This window comes from Cricetulus griseus, chromosome 3 (genome assembly GCF_003668045.3).
Source record: "Cricetulus griseus strain 17A/GY chromosome 3, alternate assembly CriGri-PICRH-1.0, whole genome shotgun sequence".
Taxonomy (NCBI): Eukaryota; Metazoa; Chordata; class Mammalia; order Rodentia; family Cricetidae; genus Cricetulus; species Cricetulus griseus.
In genome coordinates this window covers 242,952,723-242,977,729 of record NC_048596.1, presented here as the reverse complement: position 1 = coordinate 242,977,729, position 25,007 = coordinate 242,952,723, and the positions used below count along the sequence as shown (strand labels likewise).

Genomic DNA, 25,007 nt, shown 5'->3' with positions numbered 1-25,007 from the left:
AGACAGGCAAAAGACCAGCTTCACAGAGTTCAAGAAATGCAACATAAAAGAATTCAATACATCTTTCCATCATCTAACAAATGTTTCACAGAATAAACCACAGTCTAATCAAAAACAATGGCTACCTAAATTCATTAAGAAACAAAATTCAACTTTTCTGTTGTCAAAAAACACATTTTAGTTTTAATGTCAGACACCATCTTAACAAGGAAAGAATGGAAAAGGTATTCTAAGCAAATAGTATCAGGAAACAAACAGGAATTGCCATCCCAATACCTGACAAACTAGATAAGAAACAAAGGCACTTTATACTAATCAAAGTACCAGTTAATTAAGAAAATATTACAATACTTAACATGTATTCACCAGGATCTGGTCTTTCCTGGTGCTAGAGTATTTGCAATCAAGGGCTTTCCTTTCCACAGCCACCAAGACACGGATTCTTTATTGGTTGACATAGGCTACCTGTATCATATGAACTAGATAGTACAGATTGGTTTGGGTATCCTATGTCAACAATCATCACCTTTACATTGCGCATGGTTTTGTCACTTAAATCTTTGTTAACCAGCAGTGAGGAAAAACTTTTAAACATACCAAGCCAGGATATTTGGGGTAAATAAACTTTTACATACATTACAAAATATTAAAGCTCTGATGTTTTTAATAGTGTCTACAAATTTTTGTCTATTTCAGAACACTTGTCTATAGTAGGCCATTCATTAGGAAAAAGCTGATATTTGCCTTATCAATGGACATGAATCAGGGATCTCAAGGTTGTTCATGTTCTTGGACCTAATAATTCATTTGTGCAGTTTAGCCAGGGAAATTAAAAGTAGGTGCTTTATTCCAGTGAAACAAAGGTGTGCAAAGGACAAGAAAGGAAGTGTGGAGACAGGTGACCCACTGAACACAGACATGACCATAGGTACAGAATCTGGGGGTGTCAGCCTCTCTCTCAAAACCTTCCTGGAGAACAGAGAAGCACTGATAATGAATATTATAAAACTCAGCCAGTGTAACAAAGAACTACTCTGGTGGTCTGTTTCTCATATTAATGCACTTTCTTCTCATTCCTTTTCTTCTCTCACCTCTCCTCATCTTTCTATACATACCCTTGTTGTCAGAGTCTGACTCTGATAACATCCTTAGAAAGAACACTGATCAGCGTATGGCCTTGACCAATTGAAGTGATCTGGGGAGTTTTTATCTGGAAACCTCTCTCTAAGTGGTATGGGGCTGTATAAATAGATGTTGAAAGTAGGACAATGAAAACAGTTGGGTTGTTAAAACGAGGCCATCCTCACTCACTTGCACCACCAAGTTCTCTCCAAAACGTCTGCTTTATCCTGTAGGTATGTAAGCACAGAGACAGGAGGGGTGAGGCAGAGAAACTGGGCCACCTTGCCTCTCCTTGATTAGCTTCCAATTCTTTGGAGAGGAACATGGCAAGCCAGAACAGGTGTTTTTCCTTTAGTGGTACTCCACAAAATTAGCTTTGTCTTAATGTAGCAGGAGACGGCTTCTGTGTTTAGAGTCCGTGTTCTTATAACCTGTTCTTTCTGTCTTAAAGTCCAAAGAGATTCACACATCACAGGAAACTTCTATGGGGATTGCACTTAAAAATTAGAAGACATAGCAGAGGCTTGTCACTCCTAACCCTAAGTCTTGTTCCCCAGAGCAATCATTCAGGATGACTTCAATACTTTTACCCTTGTATAGAAGAATAGGTAGACATGCTAAGTACAAGGGAGCAATTGTTCTCAAGCTTTGGATCATCCAGTCCTAAGACATTCGTCTAAAGTGCAAATGGAGCACTGATTTTTTTATGTTTGACAGACATAGTAATGAGATGTTTTGCAGACCAGTCTCCTAGCTGCTGAAGTAGATGACCATATTTCTTATTTCCCGGGATACATGCCTGTGATTCCCTTCCCATAGTAAACAGGGCTGGTTTTCATAACCAGCCGAATAGGAAAGATGCAGTGAAATGTCACTTCCACAGCTAGATCATAAAAAGTATTGAATCTTCTATGTTGTATGCTCTTGGACTTCTCTCTGACAAAGTCAATTGTCGTGCCCTGAGGGCACTCAGAAATTATATAGATTCCTACTAACAGAAGCTGAGGTTTCCCACCAAGAGTAAACATGGGTTGACAGTTTTATGAATGAGCGACATGGGAGGATGTTCTTGGGCCCCAGTCAATCCATGGTTGACTCTAAAGCCAATGAAACAAAGGTATACAAAGGATAGGAGAGGAAGTATGGAGACAGGTACTCACTGAACACAGATATGGCTATCTTATGAGTGGCGTTCAGCTCCTCTACACTGCTGACACACAGAAACTGTGAAATAGCAAACATGGTCATTTGTGGGAGGGTAATAGATCATCCATGAAAACACTATCTGAAATATACTAGTGATCCCACAGGCTGCTCTTTCAAAACAGCCAATGCCTTACACTGGAATACAGATTGACACTGCAGATGGTATATGGCAGCATCCAATACTATAAAAGGCTGAAGTTTCACTTGCAAATGTTAAGAGCACAGAACATTAACACTATAGGGAGATGGTGTCTTGCTTCTACTATCCATGCTATAGTTAGACAATTCTCCTCATAATCCTCAATGGTTTTCTTAGAACTTGTTACAAAAAATATTGTTTGTGATTCTTGGGTCGCACCCTAGGGCCTCCTACATGTTCAGTACCACTGAGCTATATACCCCCTTGTACAAGTTTGTTTTATGTCAGAAACAGGGCAAATGTATTTACATAAATAATTCACTATACACTGTATCTCCAACCTGATCTCTGTCTTACATGAGAGAGGACTGGGATTCAGAGAGGGGGATTAAACACCGGTACATTTTTAGACACAGCTTTTGTTATTGGCTTTGATTTACTACTTTGGCCTCAGACCTCAGTGGGATTTGGCATAGGTCATCTCCACTGGAATACTCTCTATGCATACAGCAACCACATAGATGGGAATTATTTTCAAATATTTGCTGGGTGCTAGGCACAGAGATGAGTTCTGGGAAATTTCTGGTAGAGTGGTGAACATGGACTGTGTTTCAGCAAAGTACATGGACTGGAGGCTGAGTGACACACAGTTTATCCTTGTCTTTACGAAAATCACAGAAGCAAAGAATCCCTATTATAGAATATGCCTAGTACTTGCAAATAGTGAATTCAAAAAGTGTTTTCAATAGCATAAATGGTACTTGGAACAACCTAGTCCAACCATCTCCATTTCTAGGAGGCTCCAAGGCTCAGGAAGAAATGGCTAATAAAAACAAGTTGAACGCATATCTACATGAGAGAAGGAGTTCAGCGCTTTCCCCCATAGAGTAAAATAGCTTCTCAGATCATGAGGCTGGGGATTTGAGACCACCCCAACTATTTAACTTGTTTTGACAACAGAGTCTGGCTGATGACTCAACTCCTGCTGTTTCCATATTAGGATTGGCCCTTAACTCAGAAGTAAATGGGGTTTTGCTCACGGGATAAGAAGTGTGAGTACTATTGTACTTCATTTCTAAAATCTTATGTGGAAAAAATCTATTGGCAATGTCATAAAGAAATTGAGTGACCAATTAAAAGGTTAAAGACATCTAGTGTGCTCTCATGCAAAAACTGGGTGAATTATATTTTATGTAAAATTCCAGTTATAATTTGTAACGTAAGAGTGAAAAAACAGTAACCACGAAATGGGACTCCATATTTTAATGACGTTTTTCTTTTTGACTTTTCTTAGGCTAGAAAGAACATGGACTTGGGTGAAGGAGGAATCTGGAAAGAGTTGGGAAACAGGAGATAATATAGCAAAAGATATGGAATTCTCAAAAAATAATTAAACACTCTTCACCCTGGTCTCTGCTGAGGTGAGTGTCCCCACTTCTCCAACTCTCACTATCATCCCTTCATTTGATCTTTCTGGGCCTGATCCTGGCATAGAGTGAACCTACCCAGACAGGGAGGAGCTCCCTGAGCCCCCAAACACTACACTCTCACTTTTGGTTCACCCTCTACCCTGACCTCTGCTGAGGTGAGTGTCCCCTTTGCTCCCAACTGACTCCCGCCATCACCCCTTGGATCTCTCTGGGCCAGCGCCTGGCATACAGTGGATCCACCCAGAAAGAGAGAATCTCCAAGTCTGGAAGCACCTCACTCTCAGTTCCCTCTCTGCCCTGACCTCTGCTGAGAGCCAGGAGAATACCAGGAGAGGCAAGACCACCCAGAACTGCAGACACAGAAGTCTTGGCCCACATATACCACTGGGTGACAAGATTCAATGTCATCCCCATCAGAATCCCAACACAGTTCTTCAGAGACCTTGAAAGAACAATACCCAACTTTATATGGAAAAACAAAAGATCCAGGATAGCCAAAACAATCCTGTACAATAAAGGAACTTCTGGAGGCATCACCATCCTTGACCTCAAACTCTATTATTATAGAGCCATAGTTCTGAAAACAGCTTGGTATTGGCACAAAAGTAGACAGATAGACCAATGGAATAGAACTGAAAACTCTGATATTAAACCACACACCTGTGAACACCTGATTTTTGACAAAGAATCTAAATTTATACAATGGGAAAAAAAAGCATCTTCAGCAAATGGTGTTGGCACAACTGGATTTGGAATGCAGACAATTGCAGATAGATCCATATCTATCACTATGCACAAAACTTAAGTACAAATGGATCAAAGACCTCAACATAAATCCAGCCACACTGAACCTTTTAGAAGAGAAAGTAGAAGATACCCTTGAAAGAATTGGTACAGGTAACCACTTCCTGAACATAACACCAGTAGCACAGACATTGAGATCTACAATTAAAAATGGGACATCCTGAAACTAAGACGCTTCTGTAAGGCAAAGGACACAGTCAGTAAGACAAAACGACAGCCCACAGAATAGGAAAAGATCTTCACCAACCCAACATCTAACAGCGGGCTAATATCTAAAATATACAATGAACTCAAGAAACTAGCCATCAAAAAACTAAACAATGAAATTAAAAAGTGGGGCGCAGAACTAAATAGAGAATTCTCAACAGAGAAATCTAAAATGGCTGAAAGACTCTTAAGAAAGTGCTCAATATCCTTAGTCATCAGGGAAATGCAAATCAAAACAACTCTGAGATACCATCTTACACCAGCCAGAATGGCTAAAATCAAAAACACCAATGACAGTGTATGCTGGAGAGGATGTGGAGAAAAAGGAACACTCCTCCATTGGTGGTGGGAGTGCAAACTTGTAAGACCACTTTGGAAATCAGTATGACGGTTTCTCAGGAAAATGGGAGTCAATCTACCTTAAGATCCAGCAATTCCTCTCTTGGGCATATACCCAAAGAATGCACATTCATACAATAAGGACATATGTTCAACTATGTTCATGGCAGCATTGTTTGTAATAGCCAGAACCTGGAAGCAACCTAGATGCCCCTCAACTGAAGAATGGATAGAGAAAATGTGGTACACAATAGAGTACTACTCAGTGGGAAAAAAAGCAATAGAATCTTGAAATTCACAGGCAAATGGATGAAACTAGAAGAAACCATCCTGAGTAAAGTAACCCAGTCACAAAAAGACAAACATGGTATGTACTCACTCATATATGGGTTTTGGACATAGAGCAAAGGATAACCAGCCTACAATCCTCTTCATCAAAGACACTAGGAAACAAGAAGGACTCTAAGAGAAAAATGCAGGGACCCCAGAGAATGGGAAGGGGCAGGATCTCCTGAGCTAATTGGGAGCATGAGGGTAGGGGAGAGGGGGCTGCCAGTATGAGAGGGGGAGAAGAAGAGTGGAGAGGAGCAGGAAGGTTGAGTCGGGAGAAGAATAGAGGAGAGCAGGATGAGAAATACCAAAACAGAGGGAGCCATTATAGGTTCTAGGAGAGATCTGGCACTAGGGAGATATCCAAAGATCTACAAGGTTGACACTGACTGACAATCTAGGCAGTGGTGGAGAGGCTACCCTCAATGCCCTTCCCCTATAATGAGACTGATGACTGCCTTATGTGCCATCCTAGAGTCCTCATCCAGTGGCTGATGAAAGCAGAGGCAGACACCCAAAGTGAAACATTGAACTGAACTCTGGAACCCAGTTGCAGAGAGGGAGGAGTGAAGAGCAAAGAGGTCGGGACCAGGCTGGTGAAACTCACAGAAACAGCTCACGTGAATGAGGGGGAGTGCATGGACCCCAGACTGATGTCTGTGAGGCCAGCATGGGACTGATCCAGACCCCTCAACATGGATGTCAATGAGGCGGCCCTGGCACTCTATGGGGCCCCTGGCAGTGGATCCGTATTTATCCTTGGCGTAAGAAGGGACTTTGGGAGCCTGTCCCACATGGAGGGATGCTCTCTCAGCCTGGACACATGGGGGAGGAACTAGGCCCTGCCCAGGATGATATGACTGACTTTGGGGGAACCCCATGGAAGGCCTTACCCTCCCTGGGAGCAGAGGGGGAATGAGGTGGAGGGCTGGTGGGGGTTGGGGGAGGGGAGGAAGAGGGAGAAGGGATTGACATGTGAAGCAGCCTTGTTTCTAATTTGAACTAATAAAAAATAATCTATTGGGGGAAAAAAGAACAAATAAAACTGAAAACAAAGAAGGCTAAAAAGTGAATGGGGACATAATTCAGTGAGAAGACACTTTAGAGTAGGAAAAATTGTCAAAAAACAAATTAATCAATAAATTAAATCAAAAGGATAAAAGTAATGTAAATGATACATAGCAAAAAGCATTTTAAACTTGAAATATTACAATCATTTCGATGATGAAAGTCCCAAGAAAATAAGCTGCTCTTTTCAGATGCCATGAACACTTCTAAGCCTGAATGGTTTTTGGAGAACCAGGACAGAGGCTCTTCACACTGAGCACTGAGGTCAAAGCTACAGCTCAGCCACTTTACCAAAACTCAAAGGTGGGCCTGCAAAAAATAGAGCCTAAACCAATAGCTTCCTCCCATGCTCTCTACTTCCTAACTGCCAAACATCCTTTTCTATGACTGGCTGGCTGTTTCCCCTAAGGCCCTTCTATGGTTTGGATTTAGTTTGTTTCCCAAGGTCCCTAGACTGAGAACTTATTCTCTGTGATGGTGCTGAGATGGTAAAACCTTTAAGAGACAAAACTAGGCTTACTCTGTACTTTCCCACTTGACATGACTTGGCACAGTCATGGATCACTGTTGATGATTACAAAGTGGAGTCAGAGATAGGTTAATAACCAGTAGTTTATTACGGGAAAATACTCATGCAGGGGAACCAGTGACCAGGTTTGCACCTGAGGAGGACCAACCCAGAAATGCTTCTCAGTCAGCTCAGCCAAGCAAGAGAGAGCCTCGTGTTCACCTCCCTCCTTCTTAAACCCTTGTTACATTAACTGTGGCCACACCCAAGCTGGCACAGTCATGGATATCTATAATCATGGTTTCTCGATACAGACCACAACCTCATTTTATACAGTAGAACAGAGGAGACTGTTCAACCCCTCCACCAGTTGACATGGGTCTGCAGAGACCAGACTTGACAATTTCTGACTTGGTTATCACATGTTTTATTCAAAGAAAGAATGGAAGATCCTAGACAGAGTGAAAGGCTTTAGGCCAAGAGGCTATTTAATAAGCCACGTCAGTCTTTCCCTGCCTCTATACCTCCGCAATGGAGCAGAGCAAGCCATACATTATTTTTATTAATACAGGAGAATTCCAGTCAAGGGACCTCAGGCCATGGCCTGGGAACCTTTTCTTCCACTAATCTGATTAGATGCTCAATCTTCTGTTACTATCGTGATTCAGCCCAGCATTTCTGGACTTTCAGAGACTCACTGGGGCTTTCCTTGCATCAAGACACTTTGAGCTTAACACACTGTGAACTGACAGTTGTGGAGGGGTTTACCAAGGTGGGAAAGGAGATGTGTCTGCAGAGACTTCAGGCAGCAAGCTCTGACACTGGCATTCCTGGGAAAATCACTGGTGCTTGTGTGAAAGCAGCTTCAAGTGGATGCCTTGCTGACAGTAATCAGATTTAAAATTAGCCCTAATGTGCCTTCATCAAGGAAGACTTAATTGCAGAGCCCAATCAGTACGCAAAATACTCCAATGACAATTTTGCTGACAGTGTAATTCTAAACAAACTGGAGGATTTCAACACGTGGGAAGAATCTTGTCTGTGGAAGCACTGAGTTTTTGATGTCACATATGCCTGTCTTCATTTAAGCCCATATCCTCCTGCTCTAGATTTTCTGCTTTATGGGTTGTATGTCTAGAATTTATGAGCTACCTGGTGGTATCTTTCTGAATGGACACGTCATTGTAGAGGAAGAGACTCTGGTGTTTACCTGCTGTGTGATGGGTCTGGGCAAGGACTCACCTCTGAGCATCTGTTTTCTAACTTTTAATGAAGCTGTCAAGAGGACTAAGTTATAAGTTATGCTCCATCTGTATTTCCTGTCTTCCAGACCCAGAGACAGCTGGGCCTGAGCTCTAACATTCTCAACAATGCTGCTGAAACATCTATGATTTCATGGCTTGCCTCTCTAGGCTAGTGGTTCTCAACTTGGATGATTTATGTCTCCCTAGGGACAAGTGGCAATATGGGGAATCATTTTAATTATCACAACCAGGGGAAGGGGGCCAATACTGTTGGCATGGCATGGTACAGAGGACCCGGAACTGCCAAACACCCTTGAAGTACCAGTCATCATCCATGTCAGGGTTACCTGGCCATAGTTATCAACAGTGTTGAAGCTGAGAAACGTACCCTGGATAGGATGACTAAATACTGTAATCCCCATGTTCCCTGAAGTAAGGCATATGCTTTCTATATTTCCCTTTCTTGTTTAGTTTTTCTATTTGCTTTTAATTGTTGTTTTTGAGACAGCACAGGATAGTCTCAACATCACCATTTTATTCCCTCCATTTCCTCAATTGATGGGATTTCAGGCTCACATCACCCAGTCCAATTTATCTTCCATTCTGTAAGGAGGGTTTTTCTTACTTTTCTTTTCTTTTTTTTTTTTAAAGAAGATTGTGGAGAAATACTCAAATGGGTTTTCGGTGAGCACACATTGTCAAGTATCTCATTTTCTTTCCTGTTGCTGTGATACAACACCCTGACAAAAGCAACAAAGGAAGAGAAGGTTTATTTGGCTCACAGTTTCAGATTGCAGTCCATCATGATAGGGAGACCATGACAACAGGGACGTAGGAGAACTGGTCACATTATATTCATGGTCAATGATAGAGAGGAATGGATTAAGGCGTGCATGTTAGTGCTCAATTCTTCTTTCGTTTTCATGCATCCCAGTCCAGCCCATGAAACTGTGTGGCCCATATTCTAGGTGAGTCTTCCCACCTAATTAAGAAAATCCCTCACAAGTAGGCCCACAAGCCAGCCTCACCTCAGCCTCACTGAGACTCCCTTCCCATGTGTATCAAGTAAACAAACAGGATGAACCATCAAAGTCAAGTAAGCATAAAGGAGACAGATGCAATTTCAGTCTCAATCCAAGTTCTAAATCTACTCTTTCTTCCCTTTCTACCTCAAGCCAAGATTTGCCCTGCAGCATCTCAGTTCCTTTTGACTCCAAGCATTTCATTCAGCATTCCCCTATGTAATACACAGGCTTTACTAATTTTGCTATTTTTCCATGTGTTAATATTCAACATTGAAACACGAGACATTTCGCATGTGAAGGTATGACCTGTCAAGGAGTTTTCAGAAGATCGTGGTGCATGGTCTTGTGAAAAGAACTCTGGAGGGAGCTCACTGGGGTCATCACTGTGATCCCAGGGCACTTGGTTAAACAAAGCAGTTGTGTGACTCTCCTCAGGGGATGCATTTAAGTTGGTGATACAGACATGTATAAATATAGACTATATTCTCAACCTTACATGTCAGGATGGGAATATGTTAAAATATCAGTGATAGTTATCATCTTGATTACAAGTAATTCTTTTCTAGGTATATGGTTTTAGATTCTCCAAATTTTTGACGTTTTATGCATATTAAGATGCAATGGGGGAATTATTTTTAAAAGAATTAAAGAGCCATCTCTTCTGTATCTTCTTGGATCTTACATTCTGACGATTTCTCCTCGAAAGTGGCAGGTTAGATGTTGCCAAGCTGCTGCTAAGAGATAAATTGCTCTCCTGTCTCCCCAGCTGGGAGCCACGTCTGGGTAACAGCTGCTTCGATAATGACTTTATTTGTGATAGATGAATTCTTGCTTTACAGATGCTGAAATAACTTGGTCCAAATGAAACTGTGTTTGACTATTCATTTGTCCCTTTTCCACTCAAAGTAGGTGTCAGGATAGGTGGTTGTGGGACAAGGTAGGAGAATGCTCTGACATTGTTTTCCTCTTCACACAGGCAAAGTCAGTGAGCCATGGGCTCCTGGAGAGCTCTGTGTATGGATGACGAACTCACAGCAGCAATACTCCTAGCAGTATGTGTGGTTGAGTCTGAAGTCTGCTCCTGCCCCTTGTGCCTTTTTTACTTTGTGTTTTGTCTTGGTAACATATGGAAATCTAGTCCTGAGAAACACTAGTTCTCACCTGGAAAAGAGTTGCTAGTTTGCAATGGAGAAAATGCAGGGAAGCAGGTAAGGACCTGTATATTCTTTGTCACAAGGGAGTGACTAAACACCATTTACTTTATTTTGGAATTATAACTTCTGTACCTACCTATATCTATATCTATCTATCTATCTATCTATCTATCTATCTATCTATCTATCTATCTATCATCTTCTATCACTATCATCTATCACCTAGCTGTCATCTATCAACCATCTATGTCATCTATCATCTATATTTATCTATCATCTATCAATCTATCTAATCTATTCATCCATCTATCTATGAGTTATTTGATTTTTAATCACCTATCTATGAGTTATTTGATTTTTAATCATGTGTATATGTGTGTGAGTATGGTGGATGAGGATGAATTCAGGTGCATGAGGATGACAGAGTCATTAGTGACCCTTGGAGCTGGAGTCAGAGGCAGTTAAAAAGTTACCCAAGAGAGACAGAACAGACAGAAGAAATAGGACGGACGAGAAGGGTTGGGAGAACAGGACATATCAAGATTTACAAAAGATATGGAGAACATTGAGAAATTTCTCTTAATATTTTGATCAGTAGAAGATATTATGAGACATAAAAATTGGTGAAAATTCTTGGAGGACTGATCCAACTGTACACATGACCAGGTGAGCAGCCAAGGTGTTGCCATGTAGGGGTCTTGATTGGGTTCCTTTCCTCTGTCAGTTAAAGAACTGAAGGCAGGGAAAATATTGAGTGCCACACAGGTAGCAGTGGAGAGATTTCAAAAGCTGCCAACAGGAGCAGGTAGAATAAGCAGGATTTTTTTTAAAGGCTTTTACTGGGGGTGATGAAACACGTGCAGCAGACACATGGAGAAAAAGACCCTCTGCAAAGCAGAGGGAGGACTTAAGAAACTGAAAACAATCCAGTTTCTCCTTGAGGGCTGAGGTTTTTAAGTTCTTCCTCCCCTAATTTAGGGTTGGTTAGTTTGAAGACAGACAGAATGGCTGATTGGCTAATAGTGGCTGCTTAACATGTTGAGCAGTACACTAGCAGGGAGTCTATTGGCAGGAGAAGTTCCCCGCCCCACGGGGTCTCAGATCTGGAGGGAAGGTAGAAGGCTGCAGTCCTGGAAGTTCACCATCTTAATTACCTAGTCCCGGCCCCTCTCCCTATCTGTCTGTCTATCAAGGGATCTGTCTAACTCCCAGTCCTTCAAAGGGACTCCAATTAGGACCATATGTCCCCAATCATACTGGAATTCAAGGCATGGCTTAGAGACTTACAAAGAGGCTAATGGTGTCAAAGATAAGGGGCTAGCAAAGTAAAGTGGTATGTTTCCCCAGCCTAGAGAGAAATATGAAGCTCCAGAGTTGGAGTGTTAAGAATTGACTAGCATGATTGGTACAGGCTAGCTCTTCCAGAAACTCTTGCTAAGACAGTAGAGCCCATGGAGACAGGGTGGCCTGACAACTCCCGAGTCAATTCCTTTCTACTTCGGTGACCATGAAGAACAAACTTTTGACCTTTCATCTATGGAGTAGGTAACAATACCAGCTTCCAGGGCTGGAAGGTGAGAGAATGAAACATAGTATTCTCCCTTTATTTGCTGGAGACATGATCCCCCCCCCCCACACACACACCAGTGGATGCCTTAATCCATGGATAATAGCAAATTCTTTATGTGTCATGTTGTTTCCTATATACACAAACTCAATTTATAAATTATGTCCACTAAAACAGCCACAATAACAAAATAAAGTGATTATAACAACATACTGTAATAAAATTGCCAACATCATTAGTCTTGCATTTTGTGGCCATAATTAAGTAAAATAAGTGTTACTTGAATGCAAGCACTAGGTTACTGACTCTGGCTGTCACTCTGACCCCTGGGATGATTACTGTCTGACAGAGGGGCTGAGTTTTACAGCCTAGCTGTGCTAACCAAAGGGATGGGAGCTTCAGTCACATTCTGGGTTGGTGTAGAGGAATGGTGTGAGATTTTATCATGCTATGCAGAAAAAATTGCAACTTAAAATTCATGACTTTTTACATATGCAATTTTACATTTACCACAGTTGGCCTCAGGTAATCAGAGCCACAAAATGTAAACTGTAGAGAGAGGCTAACTACTTCCATGAAAGACAAGCATAGAGCACAGTGCCTTACACTAGATGAATAATAGCTCCTTAAACTAATGGCAGACAGAGCTCAACAGCCACCACAACCCCATGTCCAACAAAGGTGAGCTGTATAGATTTTACAACTACTTTTCACAGCATATTAAATACCTTGTAGACACTATCTGTATTGTCTTTTCTGGTTCTGTTCGACTTTTGCACATTTACTCAGTTTACATACTTAGTTTTATCTCTGCAGGTTGAACCACTGATCCTGGTTTTCCAAGTTATACACAAAGCCTGACCCAGCTGTTCTACACATGGCCCTATGGCACTGTGTACCAGAAGATGGGGGATAATAAAGTCTTGATAGGGAAAACATGACTTTAATTCACGCTGGCAAGAAGGAATAGAATTTGATCTTATTCTCAAATTCACAGGAACCACGAAGTGGACAAGTGCTTGACTTTGGTCATCAGAAAGGTCTAACTGAAAGCATTTAATATGCATTATTTACTGAATATTTACTATATGCCAAACATCATCCACTGAAACTAATAAATATGCTTTACTATAATCATTAAATGTTTTGTTGTTTAAAGGATTGTAGAAAAATTTAATGTAATATTTATTAGTTATTTAAGAATTTCATGGAATTTGTTTTGCTCAAATTTGCCTCCCCATTCCTCCCAGACCCGCTCACGCCTCCTACCTCAACCCTAACTTCATGACCTCTTTTTCTCCTAAATAACCTATGAAGTCCAATGTGTGGTATCCATGATTGACCAACCAAGGACCACGTACTCTTTAAGAAAACCAGCTCTCCCTGCCCCCTAAGCCATCAACTTAAAGGTTGACGTGTTCCCTTAAGGGCTTTATTCAATGAAAGTTACTGGTGCAATGAATGTTCTTATGTCCTTGTTTATATTTTATTAGTCTATAATAAAGGGAACATTTTGGTGAGTAGTTGAGTTTCGGGTGCCATGGTTCTAGGAAAGGCTGACTTGAGAATGATTTTTTTTTTTTTTGCAAGTGAATAGTAGTTTAAGTTAATGATGATTAAGAATCTACTAAAAATCATTATGCATATTGGCAGGAATCCTTTTTACTAGTGGAAACTTTGAGAAATCTGGGACAGAGAAGTGAGGGGTTTAAATAGGCATGGGACTGCCCATAGGCTACAGGAGGGGCTGGTCAGAGGGGAAGGAGGAGGAAAAAAGACAGCAGAGCTGAGGTCAGCTAAACTCAAAGGGAGCTAAGTGAGTGACAGCCATAGGTCATAGGTTATAGGTCAACTGAAGCCTGAGGATTGGGAAGTAGCATGAAGCAGGATGGATGCATGCGGAGGAGCGATGAGGTTTGGAAGAGAGTTTTACTGTTCTGTTTTGTTGTGTTTTTTTTCTTTTCTTGAAAATAGTTTTTTATATACAATATACTGACTTGGTTTTCCTCCCTCTATTCCTCTAAGTTCATGACCCTCACTTCCTTGTACCAGGCCTTGTACCAGATTCCCAATCATGACACAGACTTATTAGTTATGAATGCTTACTTAGCTTAGGTACTTTTCTGGCTAGTTCTTTTAATTTGAATCAACCCATCTCCCTTTGTCTATCTTTTGCCTTGGGGCTTATTACTTTTCTTTCTTCTGTATATCTTACCTTCACTGCTTCTCTATGTCTGTCTGTCTGGTGGCTTCCTGGCTTCTGGCCCAGGGAGTCTCCCTGATTCTCTCCTCCTTCTTCTCTTGTCTCTTCTCTTCTCTTTTTGAGCCTAGCATTCTCCTCCTATTATTATCTCTTCATGTTAGCTCCACCTATCCTTTCTCTGCCTAACTACTGGCCATTCATCTCTTTATTAGACCAATCATGTACCTTAGGTAGGCAAAGTGAAACAGATGCAACATATCTTTACATAATTCAACACACAGCCTTACATTTTTAAACAAATGCAGCATAAACAAAAGTTAACACACCTTTATTCAGTTAAAGTAATATTTCAAAGCAAAAACAAATATAACACATCTTTAGGCCTAGTTAAAATAATATTCCATAACACTTCCTTCCCATTTGGTTCTACACCCTTTCTGATAGAGGATTTTAAAATGCAATGCAGAGAGCCTGGAGAGTTGGCTCAATGAATAAAAGTGCTTGATGCACAATCATAAGGACCTGCGTTAAGATTCCAGGGCCACTTAAAAGAAACAGCTGGGCATGGCTGCGCAGACCTCTAACCCCAAGGCTGCAAAGGGAGACAGGAGGCTCTCTAGGACTTAATGACCACCAACAGCCAAGCCCCACATTCAATGAGGCTCTGTCTCAAAGAAAAAGGTGGAGAATGATGGGCAGGACATTCAACATCCTTTTCTGCTTTCTACAACATAGGCACATTTAAAAATCTAAGTCTATTATTATTATTATTGTGTCTATGTGTTGTGTGTGTGTGTGTGTGTGTGTATGTGTGTGTGTGTGTGCACATGCCACAGTGTACATGTGGTGCTCAAAGGACAACTTTTAGGAGTCAGTTCTTTTCCACCTTTTTTTAAAAAAATAAATTTTGTTCTTTGACAATCACACACACACACACACACACACACACACACACACACACACACACAACACAGAGCACTCTAATTACTCTCATTCACACACTTTTGTATCCTCCACCCTTTCTTCCCCACAAATCTTTTCCTATATCCATTACTTTTGTTTTGTTTATGTCCACTGAATTTAACTTGGACCATCTGTTTGACTATGAGTTTGAAACTATCTATTAAACCCTGCTGGCTTTACCAATGAGTACCCAGCTGGCCTCCCCCACCATTGCACTCTCTTGCCGGAACCGTAAGCCAAATAAACTCTTCCACATTCACTTTTATCACAAAAAGCAATTAACAGTGCAGCAGAGGCCTTTCCTTGCCACCTGACAGGCAATCTCTGTTTGTCCTTCTCATTTCACACCAGCCTTCTACAAGGTGGAGATAGATACACCCATGCTCATTGTGCTAGTCTGGCAGATGCACACTGTGCTCATTTTGAGCGTGTACTGCAAGTACTTGTCTCCATTTCTAATTCTAGAAGATAGGCAACTTGAAACCATAGTCTCATGTTTGTTTTTAATGTTCTGGGCGCTAGGTACAGTGACTGGCCCTGGAAATTCTATGGCATGCTGTACTATTTGTCCCATAACCCTGTTCTTTGCTGATGACCTGTCTTCCACCCTTGGAAGCAGCACACACATTTCTGAACATTTCCAGGACTGTGCTTTCCTGATGGCTGTACTTTGAGATTTCTTTTTTCAATCTCTTACTGATGGCTTTGTCCCTGAACTCGATCCAGGGCTCATGTGGTCCCTTCTGAGGTACCCATTTGCTTTATTTCATCTGAGTGTATTCTGATGATTTTTCTGAATTAAAAATAAGCATTGGGTTTGGAGTGACTATTTTATTTACACAGTCCCATTCACAAAAAATGAAATTACCTTAAAAACCATGTCTAATATTTGCATATAGGATTATGCCAAACATCCTTCTCTCCTGAACTTATTTTAAATCATGGTTTTATTGGTTTAGCTCAGATCTTTTGTTAAGTATGTAGAATTTTAATTTTCAAAGTTTTCCTTTCTTCCTCTTATTCTTATAAAACAGGGCTGGATTGGTTAAAACATGCCAATTAGTGATAAAGAGCCTAGCCTCAGAATGTTGGGAGTAACAAAAGAGAGGGAGAATGGGGAGAAAAGGTTGGGGAAGGGGGAAGGAGTGGACCTACTTTTTGAGTACTGACAGTTTGCAGGCATTTCATTTATATTCCCAAGTAATGAGAATTCCATTTTATAAGTTAGTAAGAGGCTCACAAATTTTATAAGTTAGTAAGACTGCCCCAAATCTTATTTGGTTTTTGAAGAAGTCCAACAAATACCACTATCTCATTATCTCATTTTGTTATCCTTTCCTGAAATCGCTCTTTCTGCCTTTCTTCTTGACTTTAGCTATTGGCCCAGCCCTGTTATCTGCTTACTCATGTGTTATTCCAGAAGCCCGAGAGTCATCTGCACTTTTTCTCCCTCACTCCCTGCTTAATTAAGTCTCTGCTTCCAGCTCACACTGCCTTTTTGATGACTCCCCCTCCCTTTTCCAATTGCAGATTTGAAAGTCTGGGCCCCAAAGGTTCTTGCTTGGGACTATTTCAATAGCATCTTTGCTGTTATTTCTGCTTCCAATTTCTTCTGCAGATGGGAGAGGAGGGAAAGTGGATGGGGGGGTGGGAGGAGAGGAGGGAGGGGGAACTGGGATTGGAAGGTAAAAAATAAATTAATAAATTAAAAAAAGAAAGGAGGGCAAATTCTGGGGTTCTACAGCATGGGAGTGTGAATATAGTTTACAAGGTCTCATAAATCCAGGGAATCACAAGAGGGCATTTTGCTTTATAGTGTATTCACTATAGAGATATGATAAAAGGTTATAGCAATAGAGAGGCTTTATCACTACCTAGTGTACATGTGGATCAAAACACTGTATTGTACCACAAATGTGCAAAATTATTAGTGTCGATGTAAAAGAACAAAAATACCCCCCCAAGTTTCTACTTAGTATACTAAGGTAGGATTGCCATGAGGAGATGAATTCTTCTCAGTCAGGCCACGGGACAGATGATCTCTTAAACCTCCAAGTAAAAAGTGGTATGCTCTATTGACATTTTTTACCTAACATCACATGACAGGTAGAACAATAGATGATTCTGGCAGGAAGGACATGTGTGTTAACATCCAAGCCTAAAGATGGAAGAAATGTCAGCCTGACACTCAGGTGTGGGTACTCTGGTGGAAAGAATGACCCTTGTGAATGACTATAGATTTTGCAATTTATGGCGCGCTCTGGACCATGTCATTTGAGCCCAGGCCAATCTGTAATTGACCATCTTGACAGCCATAAAGAGCAGTGGTCTGCATGTGTCTCCAGCTGGGCTGCCAGTTCAGAGTGGCTTAGCTGCCCCACATTGGGTTCTGTCATCCTTCCAGCCCTTAGAATTTATGATCCATATGATGCTTACAGGGGAGCTGACCTTCGAAGAATCTTCTGTTGTGCTCTGACCGCAACTTACCAATTCACTTTTAGATTTACTTGGCTTTGGCTTAATTGATTTCAGGTGTGTGGGTTCGTATTCTTTTTTCCATTGTCAAACATGTTCTATCAGTGTCAGGAGAATCTTTAATTGGACTGGCCGTATAAACCATGTAACGGTAAGGAGAAAATAATGAAAGAGCAAGCAAAGGAGGCAGCAATACAAAGTGAATAGATCATATTTTTGTACTGTGAGTCTCATTTCCTCTGAAGGTTGGGATGTACCTCCTAGAAATGATCTGGGTTATGCTTAGAGCTGATGATCAGTGCTTCTTCCCAAATGAACACCCACTCAAACAGCCCAGTTCAGAAGTCTGGAAGGACTGTAAGATTTTATATCTCTAACAAGCTCCCAGGTGATGCTAAAGACTGAGTAGCAAGCGCTCACATTACTAAATCAAAACACCAGCTCCCCAACTCATCACATTTAATTTTATTCCACAGCATGTTTAAGGGAATGTTATTCTCAGGAAGATGTTTAGGATTAAAATAATTAAAAAACAAAACTGGAAAGTACACACATTTATGTATCTCTTCTTTTCATTAAATATATATCTGTTTGGCAAAAAAATGTTAGACTCTTTTATACAAAAACAAAGCCAAAAACAAAACAAAACAAAATAACCCCAAACCCTTGTAAATTGTAAAGACCTATAATAATTACAACGATGTAAACTTGGATGTCTGACGGCTTGACCACCCTGGAGAACCTGGGTTGCAGCCAGAGCCCCAGGGAGAAGGTGACATGGTTGGATAGCAACAGCCAGCCTCCTTAGAAGCGGTTAGGTTTAATCTACTTGAGATGGAGCAGGACTACTGACTTAATTTGTGCTTTCGGCTAAGGGGCTGGGAGCTTAAAGAAATGAAGAAGGCAGGTCTGGGCTGGTGCAAGGAGAGGAGGCCCAAGACTAGATAGTGTGACAGAGAGGTTGGTCACGGTCATGGTCACAGTGCAGACAAGGAGCAGGCATGGGCTCTGTGGACTGTTTGGGAGACCTGGTGCTGTAGAGGGCTGTAATGAGGCTTCTGCTGCTGCTGCTACACATGGAACCAAAGTGGACCAGAGCAAGGCCAAGGCCAGGAAGGGAGAGAGAGGTGATGTGAAAGCGATCTCAACTCACGTAGAGCAGATTCTAGAGAAGGGGTAGGAGGTGGTGGCCTTTGGTCTTCTTGTCCAGTAGCAGAGCTATTTTACCCAATCCTGGCCTTAGGCGTTTCTCTTGGTTTAATGAGCAAATCTGAGGCAGCTTGGGCCTAACTGGATTTCCTACTCCAGGCAAGAAGGAAGATGGATAAGAGGGTATGCTCGCAGCAGGTTAGAATGAGAGGACTACTGACTTTCTTACTAGTGGTGGCTTTTGCTCATGACCCACCAGTGAGCTGAAGCAATGGAGTGATCTAAAACACTTGAGTCAGAAAGTGGATTCAAGGAGATAGTAAGATGCCAAAAAAAAAGGTTCAAAAAAAAAAGTGAGGGCTAAAAATGAGGCCAAAGGAAGGGTTGACCTGCAGCTTCCCACCACCAAAGGATGGTCCCAACATGTGGGTGTGTTTGCGCTCCTCTCTGCTGATAGCTAGATCTTCCAGTTTGGGAGGAATGTGTCCGGGCCCAGCCACTTCAGTTACAGTCATAGACGAAGTCATAGTTACTGGGCTCCTTGGGGATGGGCGGAGGTGCATCTGGAATCTGGATGTTTTCCAGGTCCAACAGGCGGAGCTTGATCTCCATGCTCAGGAGGGTGTCCAGGTCATTCCTTGTCAGGTCACTTAACATGTCCTTCCCAAGCAGTGCATTCAGCCCATCTGTCCAGATGCAATACTGGTGGGAAAGGAAATGACAATGAACATCACTGATGACAATTATAGGACCAACAATTAGTACACAGCATATGCCAGGCTGACTTAGGTGTTCATTTAATACCCATACCTGTGAATCAGAGACTTCTATTATCATACATTTTTTAAGTTAAGAAAACCAAAGCTTAGAGGAATGAAATAATGTAGGAGTAAGTGGAGTGGGGAGAATTGGAACTCAGGCAACCAGACTCCAGAATCTTGTTCTTACATACAAGAATGTTTCCTTATGGAACACAAAGAATTGGATTTCCTTGACTTTTCAGTATGATAGTGTTATTTAAGACAAAAGCATACCAAGTTTTCCTTTTCTTGATACTCATCACAGTTCCCTATTGAGTAGCTAATGCCTTCTTATCATATTTAAGCATAGACACTGACAACTCAGTTTCACTGTGGAGCCAAGGTAGCCTTTGTGTGTCTTAGCAAAATAGAGCTAGAAAACAGCCTTCAGTTGCCCATTGTTTGATAACCAAAATGTCTAACATCTTTGGTTATCCTAGGAAGATACAGGTTGACTGCCTATCTGGATCTCCTGTGTCCAGGTCTCTAGTGCCCAAAACTTTGAGTGATTAATCCCTGTGGACATCATCTCATTTGGAAACTACTCTGGAGTACATTATTAAGGCTTTTTTTTCTTCATAAAACGAATGAGTCTTTGCTGCTTCAGTAGACTGTGAAATTCTGGGAAGAAGGAACCATATCTCATTTATTTGAAGACCTACATTATTCTTGGAGGATTCCCTTTCAGAGGGTAGAGTTCTGCTTTAACTTCGAAAGAGAACCATTGGTGCCCGGAGAAAGCCAAGATCTCAAAAAACTTCCTGTATATTGGATGCTGTTCATTTACCTGTTAACTGGTCCCTGGTCCTATACAGGACTCCATGATAGCAATTTGTCCTGCTTCTAGATGGCTTGGAATTCCTCCTAACATTTGCTCTAGAGTCCATCCTTTCCTGTACTTGCTGGGTCAAATTGCAATTCCAGATACTAATGAGCCAAAGCACTACATTTGTAGTTACTTAGGCTGTGTTCTATCATGTGATGGGACGTTTCAACAGAAGCAACCACTGTGATATGAAGAAAATCCTGCTACGATACATATCAATGGCACTGGTGTGAGCCATGACTGAGGAGATAAGCGTTTAACTGTAAAGACTTCTTTCTGCATCAGCTGTGTGACCTCAGACTCAAGGGTGATGCTAAACACTTCTGGAAGCTCCAGTGTGCTCATGGCTATCTCTGACCATATCCAACCAAATATCTGCTCACAAATTAGGGAGAGAAACAGGGACCTACTTCCCAGCTTGGAGATAACCAATTGTTGGTCAGGAGTGAGAAGACTTTATTGATAAGAGCTGATCAGGTCATCCTGACAAACATCCAGGTGTAGTGACCACTGAGTCCTGTGCTCCAGAAGACCTTCATAGCTCTGATAGCATGTCACAGTGATCCCTAAGTCTTGGGACAAGACTTGAACAAAGCCTTCCCAGGTTTGGCCTCCTTCCTGGCACAGATTAACCTACAAGAACATTGCTTTTTGAGAAGCAGCAGGCAATGACCTTTTCATCAGAAATTACATTGACCAATAAATAAAAATCTTGTACTACTGAATTTGAGTTGGAATTCTCAGCACTAATTCATGATATATTTTAAGGTAAAAATCTCCCCTTTAGCTCTGTTTTCCAAAAAGCCTAAAAATTATAACCAAATCATAATAATTTTACCTTTTTACCAAGATTCTGGTGGCTAACTACTAATTCCCAGTAAAAGTAACTAGGCTTGACAGAGAAAAGGCAGAAAACATACAAGGTGCACCTGGACTATCTTGTCCTGCCAGAAAGTCCAAGACATGGGCTCATGTCATTAAGAGTCATAAGACAACCTGACGATGTATACACTGTCCAGGATAGGGTAACCTGGATGCTAATAAAGACAACAACAGCACATAAAGACAAAAATACGTTTAGATGTTGACTTCATAATGATACTCAAACACCGAACAAACCATTTTGATCTTCTTTAGGACATGCTTATTATCTTAAAAATTTATGATGAAAGAATCAAGTATTTGTCCTGCTATCATGTATTCCAATCTTAGGATACACAAACAGTTGTTGAGATCTGATTCTCCTTATATCTCTCCCTAATAAATAAAAATGGGATGACAGAATTGAGACAGAGCTTTTTGTAAACTCTAGTGGATCCAAAAATTAGGCAGCAGTAATTCCTCTGTGGATGCTAATTTTAAAAAAGAGGCAGGATGACAAAAAAGAAAACACCACCGGTGTTACTTAAAATCAGAGACTGAAGTACATTAGACTTCTGACTAACAGTATCAGTAAGATACTTGGGAAAGAGAGATACTGTAATGATGCTGCAGCTTGGGGAAGATAGGACACCGTGTTTTGCAGCTGTCCACATCCTCTCCCAGAATCCTGGGACAATCTTAGGCTGTATGGAAAAATTAAGGCAGTTGCCAGTTGGCTGAAACAGAGAAATTACTTTAGATTATCTAGGTGATCCAGTGTTCCAAGGGACTTTAATGTCAGAGAGGAAAAAGGGTCAGAAGAGTGGAAGATAACAGATTTTACTATAAAACAGGAAGTGAGAATGATTTGAGGAGAGAACTCAAGTTGTCATTGATGAAACTGATGGAGGCCAAGGATGCAGGTGATCGCTGAAGTAGAAAAAGGTAATGGCATGAGTCTCCCCTGAGAGTCTCCAAGAAGGAATACAGTCTGCTGTCTCCTTGATGTTATTCCAGGGAGACTCACAGTAGACAGCTGTCCTCCAGAATGACTATAAATCTGTACTGTATTTAATAGAGGCAGGTACAGAGAGGCACAGGTTATCTATAATTATCCTGTGTGCATAAGTGCAAATGCGCACGTACATGTGCGCATGTGTGTAGCAGTTAAAGCAGAAGACAGCGTTTATGTCTTTGTGTGTGTGTGTGTGTGTGTGTGTGTGTGAGTGTGAGAGAGAGAGAGAGAGAGAGAGAGAGAGAGAGAGGAGAGAGAGAGAGAGGAGAGGAGAGGGGGAGGAGAGGATGTATTGAGCAGAAAGGAAAAGAGAGAACCTTTGTCTCTCTTCTCTCTCTCTCTCTCTCTCTCTCTCTCTCTCTCTCTCTCTCTCTCTGTATCACAGAGTGGAAGTGTCAGTGCTCATCTTGCCCTTTGTTTGAGACAGGGTCTCTTCTTTGTGGTTCACTGTTGTGCACGCCAGGCTAGCTGGTCCATGAACTTCTGGGGATTCTCCTCCTTCCATCACACTGCAGGAGCACTGGGGTTACAGACATGTCCTGTGGTGCTGGCTTTCTCATGGATTCTAGGTATTTGAACTCAGGTCCTCACACTTGCACAGCAAATGCTCTGCCCACCAAGCTATCTTTGCAGAGCCCTGTTACTATCCTTTCATTGTCAGGTATTCAGTTTGGGGAGGTCTCTTTCCTGCTACTTGACAAATGAGGACATATGCAACAGAACTTTCTTCAAGTTTAATTAGCAAGTATGAGAATACAATGATACTAGATGTGCAAGCATTTTGAAAACTGAAAGTGCTCATAAGCATATAGAGTCTATAAGAAGTGGCAGCTATGTTAAAACACACACAAACACACACACACACACACACACACACATACACACACACACACACACACACACACAGAGAGAGAGAGACGAGAGAGGAGAGAGAGAGAGAGAGAGAGAGAGAGAGAGAGAGAGAGAGAGACATATCCTTGGCAGTTCCAAAGCATTTCTCTATATCTGGAATTAATACACATACTGGGGAAAATAGCTTAGCACTAACTTAAGTAACAGCCCAACTTCTTCTATTTTTGGTCATTTTATATGTCTCTTATATATCTTGGATACGCTGGCCTGTTCGTCACCACAACTTTATTTAAAAACAGAAATAGGAGGCTATGTATCTATTTTCAGACAGATGAAGACAAAGTCTTACCCTTTTGCAAACTAAATGTCAAGTGACACAGAATTATATTTAAGCATCATTCTAAATGAAGGATTTGTGTATAATCCTTCCTCTTTCTTTGGGATGGATAATTTTATTCAAAACCTTCGAACCATTGAAAACCAGACACTAAATACCTTTTAAATGAACTGAATCTCCTCAGGGAAATGAGAACAAAAGTCAGATTCCATTAAAATGTTCTCTTCCTTCTAAAAGCTGTTTGTGCAGTTACATGCAAAACAAAAATTTGAACGGTATTATCTAAAAATAAAGTTTCAAACATGATGTTGGGGTCTAATTTACAAGAAAAAAAGTTAAATCAACCATAACTGCTACTTTATTTTACAAATGCATTTTTCTAGACTTATGCTAAATATTTTAAATATAGCTGACAGTGTGCTTCAAGAAGAGGAACAAATTATACATATAACAAGATGTCAAAAAGGAATAAAAGCATCTTGGAAATAAAATTCCAACAGCAGAGACAGCCCTAAACCTCTTAAAATAGTTTGAGACTTGGTAGAGAAACTACTTCATCAGATGGTCCTATGAATAGAGACACCATTTTATCTGGGGAAGCTCTAGAGCAAAGATTAAATATTCAGTACGCATCAAAGCCCTAGCCAGGGCTGCCTCTTCCTCCAGATTAGTTAAGCCCTGGCTGAGCCTGAGTCATTTGTACATCAATTTTCTTTATGACCATTTTACAATTTAGACTCTGAATATCCCCCAAAGGCCATGTTAAAGGAGAACTATTGGGAAATACTAGAACTTTCAGGAGTGGGCCCAGTGGAAAGAGTTAGGTATTTGGAGGATATATTCCTGAAGGAGAATACTGGGACACTGGCCCTTTCTGCTCTCTCTGCCTCATTGTTGCCACAAAGCAAGCAGTTTCTTCCTCCATATGCACAAGCCACTCATCTTTATGCAGCTGACCATAGAATCAAACATCAGAAAATAGAGGTCAGATGTACACTGTTATTCCAAGTGACCACAGGCATTTTGTTACAGTAAGGCTGGGTAAGACAAATGGCTGCTGATTCAGCTGCTAAGAATTCTGAGTTGTTGTAGCTTGTGGTTGTTTAGGTTTCTGTTCGATGTCAACAGGACCCCCTTTTATTTATGATTCCCACAAGCAGCATTCTACAAGAAGTAGCATTTCTTCCTTTCTAGAATCTTTCTTTCTTTCTTATCCTCTCATAAATTAACCTGTACCAAGAACCCTTACCTCATGCTTGTCAGGAGCAATAAAATTCAGTTGGCAATTTGAGTCATACAAGATGGAGAAAGCAAGTTCAAGCACCTCCTATGAGAAAACAGAGAATACACCATGTTAAAACAAACAAACAAACAAAAACAAAC

The 25,007-nt window shown here is 41.1% G+C and overlaps 1 protein-coding gene across 3 annotated transcripts in view; it reads right to left on the bottom strand.

Annotated features, from left to right (window-relative positions):
• Positions 1-18,226: 18,226 nt before the first annotated feature.
• Elmo1 (engulfment and cell motility 1) overlaps positions 18,227-25,007 on the bottom strand; it is a 523,874-nt gene continuing 517,093 nt past the window's right edge. For all 3 annotated transcript variants that reach the window (XM_027409370.2, XM_027409371.2, XM_027409374.2), the window contains 2 exons: positions 24,874-24,951; positions 18,227-19,635 (listed from right to left, as the gene is read on the bottom strand). In XM_027409370.2, the coding sequence (XP_027265171.1) occupies positions 19,435-19,635; positions 24,874-24,951 (279 nt within the window). In that variant the 3' untranslated portion in view covers positions 18,227-19,434. The remainder of the gene's footprint in view (positions 19,636-24,873; positions 24,952-25,007) is intronic.